This window comes from Austrofundulus limnaeus, unplaced genomic scaffold (assembly GCF_001266775.1).
Source record: "Austrofundulus limnaeus strain Quisiro unplaced genomic scaffold, Austrofundulus_limnaeus-1.0 Scaffold319, whole genome shotgun sequence".
Lineage (NCBI taxonomy): Eukaryota > Metazoa > Chordata > Actinopteri > Cyprinodontiformes > Rivulidae > Austrofundulus > Austrofundulus limnaeus.
The window spans coordinates 460,846-474,516 of record NW_013952721.1 but is presented as its reverse complement, the minus strand read 5'-3'; the positions used below and the strand labels follow the sequence as shown (position 1 = coordinate 474,516).

Genomic DNA, 13,671 nt, shown 5'->3' with positions numbered 1-13,671 from the left:
ACCTTACCTTAAACGTCAATATGTGACGAGTTGGGAGTGAGAATGTGTAGACCCTCTACACACCCAAAATGAGCGTAAGCATGGGTCAAAGCTGGCGTGAGGCACCGCACATTTTCACGTCAAGTTTGGATTTTATAAATCACAACCTTGGCGTAAAAAGTGGCGTACGCAAGTTTCTGGGCTCAAATTGTGCGTACGCCAGTTTTATAAATCCGACCCCTGGTCATTCAGTAAATTCAGGTAGTCAGCTGTCCACATTCTTTGAGCACAGACTGTTGCTGAACCTAKACACCTGACCAACTGCAGAAACTCCACATCATAGCACTCCACATGGTTGTTTAAGAAAGGAGAAGCAACTCATTGCACCAGGTGGGGTTAAATAACTTGTTGCCAGCTGAAMGATAATTGCTCATGCAGTAATTACACAATAGGAGGTTCGTACCTATTTGCTTAGTTAAATGCAGGTAGMAACTTTTTTTTGTCCAGGCAGTGTRTTTTTGGTCTGTGGGGGAAACTGGAGTACCCAGAGAAAACCCACGCAAGCACAARGAGAAAATGCAAACTCCACACAGAAAGACCCCAGGTCCAAACCGGGGATTGGATCCAGGACCTTCTTGCTGTGYGGYGACAGTTCTAACTACAACACGCTGCCAGAAACACTCCGTTTAATGAACTCTTATTACCAATAGTGAGATGGAATGTACTCTTAACTTGTTAGTTCAGTGATAATACAATTTAAAGTACATGTTCCCCAAARTATTAAATAGGCATTGAGTAAATACTAAGTATGTATCCACTGTGGTTACACTGTATTTACTTGGTACATTTACCTGATTGTACCCAGTATACYTATATCCAGGAAGTACTGGGCTGTATTATGTGTTGCTGCCACATGAAAACAATAAACTGACGTCACAAGGAAACAGAAAATAAACAAAAAATAAAACCGCAAACACACAATGTGTAAGAAAAGTGTAAGAAGCTATAAAAGATGTAGAGAATGTTTTTTAACGGATTGTGAGTATTTTGAGAAGGAATTTGGGAAGAAAGTCTTTGTTSTGAGAAAATATGTCAGATTCATTTTAGATTTTTTTTCTTCAACAGGTTCCTCCAGTAGAGCTGGAAACATGGGTGGTGCAGCAGGAGACAGACCCTCCAGCCGGGGAACTTCCACACTGGCCCTCCTGGCAGGAGAGTGAAAGGACAGAGGAGGACAGAAACCAGGCTGGACTGGGCGATCCAGAGAGAGCTGAGGATGAAGAGGTGCACTTTCTTTTACTACACAGTATCAGATACAGAACAGACTTAAATGTGTGTTAAAGTTGGAGGTAATTCAGTGAAGGTACAAAGGTTGACACATATTTAAAATCKTTAATCAGCAGTTTATTGTAAACCTTGACCCTTTGAGATCTAGAGCAAAGACAAGTGTTATTAAACAGATTGTACAACTTGTGCAACAACTATCAACCATTTTAATTAAAACAAAGATTTTAACAAACTACAGACTAAAAAAGGATTTGCCCCTAACAATAATATGACTTGCAACTCCAACATACATCAACATTCTTTTATAAATTCTAGTTAGAGATTGATCATTACAGGTTTTTTAAGGCTGATACAAATGATTTTGACCTCAGTCTAACCGATCCCCGATATGTGCTGCCRATTTTTTTTGCCAATTCTTTAATCCGATATTGCTATTTCTTCTCTCATTAGCATGACAGAAATGACACAATGATAACAAATGTTAGTTAAGTCTCAATTGAAACTAAAAAGAAACATTTATTCACAAAACAAAACATATTAACAATGGATAGCAAACGATGTAGAATATTTAAATAAATAACAATAAAAACAAACTATMTTAAAGTAACATTGTTTTTCTGGTATTGGCGGAGGCAGGCACCTATCGGTTAATGCCGATACAAGAAAAAAAACACAAATATCGACTGGCAGATCTCTAATTCTAGTAGTAATTTGGGATTTACTTTTGCAATGAAAGTAAAGGAACTAAACATCATCCACCACTTTGCATGCCAATGTTTGAAACAAAGACTTGATTGAATTATTGATTGATTGAAATATATGTTGGAAACATCTCTCAGCTACTGCCACACACAATCTGAGCTCATTGTAAAATAACAGAGTGTTGGTCATTTTTTGTTTTTATTAAGATCACTTGGTGGCCATTTGGAATCTGGTTGACTCCAAAGTCTAATCAGTTGTAGAATGATTTCTTTACAAGAGTTTTAATCAGATATACAGTATTCAGTGGTGCATGACATGGTTTGTTTGAACACTTTAACACATGCACGCACGCACGCACACACACATACTTGTAAAAACATGATCATCCACTTTTGCTTTTCTCCTTTTCAAGACTGAAACAGTCACAGTCTGAAAACTGTCAGTAGTATTGAGACATTCCTGGACTGGAAGTAACAGAAGCTTTGGTCACATGTCAATTTATATGTTTAATTAAATGTAGGAGATATGAAAGGTAAAATGACTCTTCACTTCCTGCTTAATTTATTTATCTTTGTCTGAAAGACTTGGATTGAATACACCTCTAGTTTACAAAAGAAAGAAGTCTAAACAGCAACATAGAAGAAGTCAGAGAGAGTTTGGAGTTTGGAGCTGAGAAAAAAAAAACCATATGTTCCAAAGCAGAAGTGTACAGACTGTGAGAATAAGAAAAGTTTGTTTGCAAAAAAAGTAAAAATAAAATAAAAATCTGGAAAGTTTAGACAGCTGAAAAAATGACATCTTCACACTTTAAGTCAAACATTATGTGGTAAAATTTGTTAAAATTAAAAAACTTAAACTGGGAATGTGTAAAGAGAAACAGTAAAAATGTCAAAAATGCCAGTTCAGACCAGTATAATCCAACTTTCTGTGATCTGCTGCTGTGAAAGTGTTTTAAAGAGGGATGGAATCTATTTTGTCAAACTTTCCTTGTTGGCTATGAGAAGTTTTTTTTTCTATAAAATCCAAATTTTTTTCTAATAATATGACATTGCTATAATACATTATTCCCAGTTAGGACATGTTTTATTGTATTTTGGTATAGATATTTTTAAATAGCAAACTGAACATTGTGATGGAAAGAGAAAACTAATGAGTAATGAATGCGTATTTGTCGATACCCTTAAAAATTCTTTGTAAGGCTTTAAAAACAAATGGCTGAGACAAACGCCCAACAGCTTTCCAGCCAGCATCAATGCTGCATGGTGATAGCAGCAACATGGAACCAATCACTTTCTAAAAACTCCAAACTATTTGCAGGTAAAGTCAAATTAGAAGGAATTATAAGGATAAAATAGTTGTAAATCTGTAAAGTTTTATTGTGTGAACTGATCTAATTGGTCTTTTTCACAAGAAGAGTTGGGTAGAATAATTAATGCAGAATAACTAGTTTCTATGTTGCTTCATTGGTTTACAAAAATGACTAGACTTGTATCAATATTTTTAAGAACTGTTTTTTGTTAACTCCCATGATTTTCTGCATGAGAAAAAGCTGACAAATACACTTGGAAACTTAAATACACTTGTATTTTCTGAAGCCTGTCTATGGTAAATGGACTGAACTTATAAAGCACTTTATCAAGTCCCGTAAAACTCCTAAGCACGTTACACGTTAATTCAGACATTTACTTAAAGTAAACATAAAGTCAATGTGTTGTATTCACTCAATTCAGTTGAATAGAACAAGTTGACATATTTTTTTAATTAAATCCATTATGTCTATTTTTTAAGTGAATGTTTTCCTGATAGAAACTTTCTTTCTTCACWTTCTGTTAACACAATATGCTGTCCTCCAGTAAAAAGTCTTGGGGTAAGAAGAGTTTTTTTAATTTTCCTGTAGCTTTTTTAGTGTGGTGTATTTTTGAGCAGAAAGTGTGTTAAATGTCAAGTGGAATTTTTCATGTAAACATGCACAGAGACCGAAAGTATGAGTTTATGGTAAAAAGTAAAATTGGAACCATTGTGGTGCATTTAATGTCTTGACAGTTTTACGTTTTGTTAAACCAGACTAAAGTAGAAAAAGCCCTGTTCTGTCGAACTTTTCCACATGATAACCCTTTTGACTCAAAGCTGGTTATGTAAAAATACATAGAATGAAATATATTTTTATTACTTGTCATTATTTTTTGTGGTGTGAACTTGGGTGGAGGTTTTGTTGTGAACTGTTACCAAAACTGAGCTAAAGATCATGTGAGAGAATGAGTCAGAAACAGATGAGTCACCAGAAAAGATGAATCAACTCACTTAGAGCAGCTGAAACTGTGCTCAGTGAAAACACTGGTAAAGCCTGTCTGTGTGTTTGTTCAGTTATTTGTCATGTTAACAAAGTATCTCATGGACCACTGGACAGATTTTAATGAAACTATGCAGTTGTTGGGTGTATCAGAGATGGACAGGAAGCCGAGTACAGAGAGCTGGTGGACCACTTTATGGCATGGTGTGTGAACAATCATCTCATCTTGAATGTGAACAAAACAAAGGAGATGATTGTAGATTTCAGGAGAAATAGGGCTAGATCAAACCCTGTTTCCATCATGGGAGAAGAAGTGGAGGTGGTTGTGGAATATAAATACCTCGGTAMCTTATCTCCAGTTCCAGGAGCGGAGCTATGCTTTTTTGCAAGGKGTGGCACAGGAATGACCAAGGTTTGGATTTTTCGAAAAATATTTGATGCGCAAAAAGGGAGATGGAAACACATTTTCCGAATAAGTTCTGATGTAGCAAACATTTACCTCACAGGATTGATCAGCTGCGAGTGCAGCTGCAGGTGGACCCACCTTCCACTGTCTGCATCTTCTCAGATATTCCCATAATGCAAAGAGAATTGAAATGATTTTACTACATCTCCAGACAACATGTAACATCGCCAAAACTAGTTGCTATGACAGAATTATAACTATCCCGATAATAGCTATATCATAGCTATACGATAATAATCCCGAACACGTTCCTGATAAATTTTCTCCATTGTCCTGAAATGTGTATCCCTGCAAGTTTGCAACTTCTATTTCTATTTCTTGTTTACTACAGCCATGCATAATGTCAACATCTGACATAATTACTTTGTGTAGCCTGGTTGATTCACTCCAAGCCAGTTGATGGAAACACGACTGATTCGCATTTCTTCTTTTTTTCCCCCTTTTTTTGTGACATTTTAAAAGTTTGTTCAAAATTAAAATTAAAATTGGACAGAAGCAGCTATTGAGTTGAAATTGTGTGTGRTAGTAGCTAAGAATAACCTAAACATGTGGAATGCTTGAGAAGTTTCAATCTGGTTTCCGTAGGCAYCACAGTACTGAAACTGCCTTACTGAGGGTAGTGAACGATATTAGAATGAACTCGGATTCTGGTTGCTGTTCAGTCTTGGTTTTGTTAGACCTCGCAGCAGCATTTGATACGGTTGATCACAGTGTTCTAATTAATCACCTGCAATATTCTGTGGGTGTGAATAGAACTGCTCTAAACTGTTTTAAATCATATTTAAAATAGAGTTTCTTCTGTGTATCAAATCCTCTAATTTTGTGAAACTTACTTGTGGTGTTCCTCAAGGCTCCATTCTTGGCCCACTACTATTTTCTACTTACATGTTACCTCTTGATAAAATTGTTTGCAAGCAAAATATCTCTTTTCACATTTATGCAGGTGATAACCAAATATATTTATCCATTGATCCATCTGATCTGTCTGCTTTAAACATACAAAGTTCATGTCTAACTGCTATTAAGGTCTGGATGTCTGATAACAATTTATTGTTAAACAAGAACAATGGTTTTTGGTCCCAAGGCTCGTAGAGACCCTATAATTAGAATTTTTAATTTTTCTTCTTTCCATGGGGCTAGAAACCTTGGGGTGGTTTTAGATTTGGATCTGAGCTTCACAAAACATTTAATAATAGTATTAAAACTGTCTTGAATCAAATCAGGAATATTGCCAAAATAAGATCAATGATCTCTTTTGCGGATGCTAAAACCCTCATTCACACTTTTGTTTCTTGTCATCTTGATTACTGCAATTCTTTGCTGGTCTGCCTAAAAAAAATCCTCCAATTAGTACAGGATACAGCGGCTAGAGTCCTCAGTAGAACCCAGAAACATGATCATATTACACCAGTTCTTGCCTCTTTACACTGGCTACCTGTGGTGTTTATTGATTTCAAGATTGTATTGTTAGTTTTTAAATCATTGAATGGACTTGCACCATTATATATTACTGAGTTACTTACACCTTACACCCCCCGTGACCTCTGAGATCATCTGATCAGTCGCAGARCAAGATTACAGACAGTGTTATCGAGCCTTTTCCATTAGGGCTCCTCATTTATGGAATGCACTGCTACTGAACATTAGACAAGCCTTTTCATTGTCCTCTTTTAAAAACATATTTTTATTGCATGTTTTGTTATTTTTGCTATGTATTATATGTGTTTTGATTTTCCTATGTGATGTAAAGCACTTTGTAACTGTGTTTTGAAAGGTGCTATACAAATAAATTCATTATTATTATTATTATTATTATTATTATTATTATTATTATTATTATTATTATTATTATTATTATTATTATTATTATTATTATTATTATTATTATTATTATTATTATTATTATTATTATTATTATTATTATTATTATTATGCCATTATAGACACAGAAAGCTGAGGGAAAAGAAGTAGCCAAAAGCAGTCTTTACCAAATTTTAAATGCTAATCAAAAGATTAGATAGCTGCCCCAGACAACTTTAAAAGCATATCATTCAGTCATTTTAAGATTTAGTGAAATTAAATTTGTTGCAGAGTAGCTAAGAATGATCACATACTGATCGTCTATGCTAATCCCAAATTACTCCAACCAATAACGCTTATGCTAATTTGACAAAGGGCTATAATTCAGCCACTTTTAAACATACACAGCTACATATACAATACAATAGTGTCAGAGAATAATCTTAAACCCTGATCCATGTAGGGAGATATATCATGTGCCCCATTTCATGGTGTGTTAGGAGAATTGAACCCAAAGTACATATTTCCATATGCAGTCTCTGCAGGTTGGCCTGAGGCCATCCTTGTTTGATGATTTCATCAGTCGAAGGGTCGCCTTTATTTGCATCTTCATTGCATTATTTTCTAGTGATTTTATAGCCTAACCCTGACCCTAAAATTAATCTCACAGGTACCTCTACCTGACCCTAAAACTAACCTAAACTTAACTCACACCTTGGTGCTAAACTGAACCCCCCACCTGAAATTAGCATCTGTRCCTAGTCCCCACGATGCACATACGGTTCCCACGAGGTGACCTTTTTCTGGAAAATGGTTCATTCCTGGACACCATGAAGTAGCAAAAACATGTCCACATACACACCTAGAAGACATCTTCTTGATGTTGCACAGAGATCATGTTTGCCAGTGTTGCCCCATCAAACTGAAAGCAAGTATGAAAGTGTTTGTGAATCCCCTTCATATTAAATATCGGGCACAAACACTGTTACAGTCACACACCTCCTGACTGGTTCAGAAACCTGATCACTGGCCTGTTGCTTACTGACATATATTTATGGATCAAAGTTTTGCAATCAGTCTGTTTACCACCCAGTTACAAATGACAAGCCAGATGTAAACATGTTTTGTCTGTGAAGGACCTACATAATTTATATATGTGTGAAATCATATAAATCCACATTTTACTCATAAAGGAACATAGCAAATATATCAAATGTTTACATGAAGAAATTGTGCACGTTTTAGAAAAAGGGTCATTTTGAATTTGATTGGAGCAAGCCATCTCACAAGGATGGAACACAGGTGCCAAAAGGCTTTAAAAGTATGGTTTAYGAATACGAAACATCTGAAAGGAGGAATTTGCAATGAATAAAACAGCAGTCATTAAGACTAGAGGTCAGTAAGAGAACTGGATATGATAGGATTTTAAAAGAGCCTGAATCAACATTAAAGATGAGCAGAGGTTCACCAGTCTGCAAAACAAAACAAACAAACAAACAAAAAAACAACTCTTATCTGAATAAAGTGGAATAATTTTAGCCATATTCATGAATTGTGTCTTCTATTTTGCTGATTTGACTTAAGCAATCTTCTGCGCACACCTTCATTAAATCAGCTTTGCGCATGCTGACAAGTTTTTGTATATGCAAAACTAGATCAGATCCAGAGTGTGGCTAAACACCGACAAAAGTGCCAGAAACCAAACACTAGAAAACAAAACAGCAGTACCAAAAAAGGAACTAAACCTAACAGTAAACAAAAACGGAACAACAAAAAATAACCAAAATGCACAGAGAATTGGCTGCTTTTATCTGATTTTTTTTAGATCAATTTTATATTGTGATACGTAAATATAACAAGGTGTTCATTCTTAGTGACTTTATTATAGCATCTTTAAAAACAATAGAACTATGAAGGCTGTTAAAAGAAATTTCTCCTTTCTTTCTCCTGTCAAATAAGAGACAGTATGTCTGTATGAATTTGTTTATAAAGCTTAATAAATAGTCTTATTTGTTTGTCTGCCTTGAATTAAAAATGTCTTTATTTTTTTCCTGTCTTGTCATTTAGCTAGGTGATATTGATGGTAGAATTGAAGCCTTGATGTGTCAGACTTCAGACACAGAGGCCCTGCAGCCTCCCATCATTGCTCCTGAGGATCCCTGTCCTGGTCTGGAACTCCAGTGGCAAGATCTGCTGGACATCCTGCAGCCAGAGGTGAGAGGCAAATCACAAGAAAATAATGATTTGCCATATAACATGAAATAATGCAACAAAGATTTTTATTTTATTTTATGTACTTTAAGAACACCAATGCAGAAATGATGACATCATTTAACCCCACCATGGACTTGAGAACATCTGGGCCATTTCAGGATGTTGAGTCTGATGCTTTGCCCCAACTCTTAAAGAGCCTGGGCTGTGTTGTACCACAGTCTCATCAGCTGGACCCTCAACTCCAACATGGTAATTCACTTCAGCAGCTTGTTTCTGTAATCTGATCACCATGTGATGATGACCATGTTGTAATTAGTCTGCAATAATTGGTTAAACAAAATTAGGCAGGTGCATAAATTTGGGCACTGTTTTCATTTTATTGATTTCAAAACCTTTAGAACTAATTATTGGAACTCTGGAGCATTGGACCCTAAACACTGCTCAAAATCTTCCAAGGCATTCATGCAGAGGAAGAAGTACAACTTTCTGGAATGACCGCCTCAGTCCCCAGATCTGAATATTATTGAAAATCTGTGGTGTCACTTAAAGAGAGCTGTCCATGCTCAGAACCCATCAAACCTGAATGAACTAGAGATGTTTTGTAAAGAAGAGTGGTCTAAAATACCTTCAGTCACAATATAGACTCTCATTAGAAGCTATAGGAAGCGGTTATTTCTGCGAAAGGAGGATCTACTTAATAATTTTTTTATGGTGCCCAAATTTATGCACCTGCCTAATTTTGTTTAACCAATTATTGCACACTTTCTGTAAATCATATCAACTTCATTTCACTTCTCAAATATCACTGTTTGTCCCCTATATGATATATTTAACAGATATTTTTTATCCAAACAATCAATGATTTATAAAGGTAAATCAGGAAAATTAACAAAGCTGCCCAAACTTTCTCACCCCACTGTATGCAGCACTTGCACAGTTTGACCTGGATATGTACCGGGTTTGTGCCTAGACTTTACAAGGGCTTGTTAATTACAGGGTATGTACTGGGTACATAWTTGAGACAATCAGGGAGCTTTGTCCTGTAGATAGTTTGAGAGCAGCTAACACCAGACCTGCATTCTGACTTTAAATCATAACAGGGCAGGCAGTTCAGCAGGTGACTTAGTTAGTTAGTTAGTTTATTCATTCCTTTCTTCAAAAACAACAACATAAATTCAACATACAACAAAATAAATTACAAATCATAAATTAAATGAAAAGTAGCAGAAGGGTAACATTATTGGTGCTGATGTTACATTATCTTGGAAAAATATGACAAGCTGAACTTTCAGCTCAATGGTGAGTGTGTACAAAAAAGCTAGACAGCATCTTCATCTCCTAGGTAAGCTGAGGAGCTTTAATGCCAGCAAACACACCTGCAACTGGTGTACAGGTCACTTGTTGAAAGGGTTTTCTCCTTTAAATGTTGTCTCATAGTATGACAACCTCATAGTCCTAACACTAAACCAGTACAGATGGCTTGTTGACTAGGTTCTGCAAAAATGCAATTCATGTCGCATGGGTGGCTGTGGCAGAGTGGATAGGGGAGTCGCCTTGGAACCGGTAGGTCTCCGGTTTGATCCCCTGTTCCAGCTGTTTCAGTTGTGGTGTCCTTGGGCAAGACACTTCACCCTCACTGCCTCTGATGTGCCCCATCAGTGTATGAATGTGGTTTAAATCACTGATTAGTCTCCATAGATGATTTGTTAACAATGCTTTTNGTGCCCAAATTTATGCACCTGCCTAATTTTGTTTAACCAATTATTGCACACTTTCTGTAAATCATATCAACTTCATTTCACTTCTCAAATATCACTGTTTGTCCCCTATATGATATATTTAACAGATATTTTTTATCCAAACAATCAATGATTTATAAAGGTAAATCAGGAAAATTAACAAAGCTGCCCAAACTTTCTCACCCCACTGTATGCAGCACTTGCACAGTTTGACCTGGATATGTACCGGGTTTGTGCCTAGACTTTACAAGGGCTTGTTAATTACAGGGTATGTACTGGGTACATAATTGAGACAATCAGGGAGCTTTGTCCTGTAGATAGTTTGAGAGCAGCTAACACCAGACCTGCATTCTGACTTTAAATCATAACAGGGCAGGCAGTTCAGCAGGTGACTTAGTTAGTTAGTTAGTTTATTCATTCCTTTCTTCAAAAACAACAACATAAATTCAACATACAACAAAATAAATTACAAATCATAAATTAAATGAAAAGTAGCAGAAGGGTAACATTATTGGTGCTGATGTTACATTATCTTGGAAAAATATGACAAGCTGAACTTTCAGCTCAATGGTGAGTGTGTACAAAAAAGCTAGACAGCATCTTCATCTCCTAGGTAAGCTGAGGAGCTTTAATGCCAGCAAACACACCTGCAACTGGTGTACAGGTCACTTGTTGAAAGGGTTTTCTCCTTTAAATGTTGTCTCATAGTATGACAACCTCATAGTCCTAACACTAAACCAGTACAGATGGCTTGTTGACTAGGTTCTGCAAAAATGCAATTCATGTCGCATGGGTGGCTGTGGCAGAGTGGATAGGGGAGTCGCCTTGGAACCGGTAGGTCTCCGGTTTGATCCCCTGTTCCAGCTGTTTCAGTTGTGGTGTCCTTGGGCAAGACACTTCACCCTCACTGCCTCTGATGTGCCCCATCAGTGTATGAATGTGGTTTAAATCACTGATTAGTCTCCATAGATGATTTGTTAACAATGCTTTTAAGTTTATTTAATACATTGTTGAATGGATTATGTGTTGTTTTTATTAGCTGGATGTCAACGATAAGATTTCTTGATTTGTTATGGACAAAAACAATATTGATTGCTTGACGGTCACATCTGTGTTTTCTTATTTTTAATCAATGTACCTTAATTTCACCCTATTTGCATGTATGTTTGTGTGTCTAGGTTTGTTGGATACTCTAAACCCATCAGAGCTTCAGCCAGGCCTGCTTCCTCTGGTTCCCAGCACAGAGCTGGATGACCACAGCCCCACACCAAACTCAAGGGTCATTTTGGGAAACTCTGGTCCATATTCTTTAAACACTCCTTCAAACTACACAGAACTGCTCGCAGACGATTCAGACTTTGCTTTGGAAGTGAATAACTTAACCTTTTTCAACATGAATCTGTTAACACAAGAAGATAAACTGGAGTCTACAAACCTTTCTGATTTTGGAGTTAACTTTCCATCATGTGACCTCCCAGCTCCATGTATTCGCCAAAGGAATGATTTGACCCAAGACTTAATGGTTTCTCCTTCCAATGCTTTTCTGCTGCCTGAGGATGAAGACGATCTTCCTAGCCCACTTACCGACCTTTTCGAGGATCCCAACATCTTAGAAGGCATACGACTGTTAGACATAGAGGGAGGACTCAGTCCTGAGGTGGAAGAGGAATACTCTGATGGTGAAACTTTCCGACAGGAAGCTGGTGGAGATCAGAGGCCACCGAGTCAAAAAGAAGGTAATTGTCACTGCTGAAAGGTGATTTTGTCTCTGTCGGTGTGTTTATCTTTAAGCTAAGTATCTCATCAACCACTGTGCAAGTTTTAATACAACTTGCAAGAAGTAAGCATTGATGCACCCTAGGGCTGCACGGTATATGTGGTAGATGGTAGAAACGGTATGAAGTTGGCCTACGGTAGAAATTTATACTCTACTGTCAAATTGTCAGTTACGTCATCGCACCTATGTCAGCATGTCTGCGAGTGCAGAGATAACTGAGCAGAAGTTTGAAATATAATGAATTCTAGCGTTTTAAAACACGTATAGAGAGAATAAATCCTCAAAATTTCCTCCTCCCACTGTAGAAAAGTTACATCATGTCACGGGATCATTTCCTCCCTCCCTCCCTCTCTTCTCCTCTCTCCTCCAGCTGCACAATCGTGCAGAGCAAAGCTTTAACAACTGTAGTTTTTCACACCCAGTTGTTGGAGAAAAAAAGTTTTTATGTATTGTTACCCACAGAGATTATAAAAAAAGACGTGGWCGTTCGTTCAGTCGTAAATCCATCTTGCCAATGTAAAGTCGGCTTCTGCTCTGATGATGAAGATGAGTGCGCAGCAGAGCAGCAGCTGATAAGTTCGGTGGGCAGAAGCTCTGTTTGGCAGGCAGATATTAAAGGGGGCCTATTATGCAAAATTCACTTTTTAAAGGTTTTTTATACTTAACTTTGGGTATGTACTTCTTTAAAAAACAGTCCTAGGACCAAAAAAATGCACCGAGGGGCATATTTACTGWAAATAAATGTACTTTTAATGTATATTAACAACAAGTTTTATACTTCCGTCATTTTGTGACGTCACAAGCCGTACGACAACCCACCAGAACCTGTGTTCAGCCCCTTACTTAGCAACCCCCGGGTGAAGCTCCACCTCCTCAGTATAAAAAGCCGTCACGGTTGTTGTTGTGCAATGTGCAGCTCGTCTCACAACAAGCCTTCAATAGGGTAATGGGTAGAGTGTTGGACCAGAGAGTGGGAGACCAGGGTTYGAGACTGGAACAGACTCAATTTAATTATTTATTTTCATTCGTTATGAACACGTTTTCTCATGTACCTCTATTGTTTAGATTATTAAAGCCTTGTTAAAGCCTATTTGTTCGAGTTTCTGAGGTATTTTGACCGCTGCTGCTCCCTACCCTGGTAACAGAGCGCAGAGCAGAGGAGGGGGAGAAAAAAAAAAGAAGCTGGGACCATGACTCTGCCTCTGGGTCTGACTCAGGGTATACAGTTGTACAACAGAGCTTCTACTATTACTAGCCATGCTAACGTAAATGCTGGCTTTAGAGGGCGGAGTTAATGTCAACAGATTTTTGGAGGGCGGAGTTAATGTCAACAGATTTTTGGAGGGCGGAGTTAATGTCAACAGATTTTTGGAGGGCGTTACCAACAGAGCTCATTAACATAAACAGCTCTTCTGAA

The 13,671-nt window shown here is 37.2% G+C and overlaps 1 protein-coding gene across 1 annotated transcript in view; it reads left to right on the top strand.

Moving 5' to 3' along the window:
* nfe2l1a (nfe2 like bZIP transcription factor 1a) overlaps positions 1 to 13,671 on the top strand; it is a 21,657-nt gene that overhangs the window by 3,010 nt on the left and 4,976 nt on the right. Inside the window, exons 3-6 of the mRNA XM_014022159.1 lie at positions 1,105 to 1,263; positions 8,592 to 8,738; positions 8,828 to 8,987; positions 11,656 to 12,213. Of these exons, the coding sequence (XP_013877613.1) occupies positions 1,105 to 1,263; positions 8,592 to 8,738; positions 8,828 to 8,987; positions 11,656 to 12,213 (1,024 nt within the window). The remainder of the gene's footprint in view (positions 1 to 1,104; positions 1,264 to 8,591; positions 8,739 to 8,827; positions 8,988 to 11,655; positions 12,214 to 13,671) is intronic.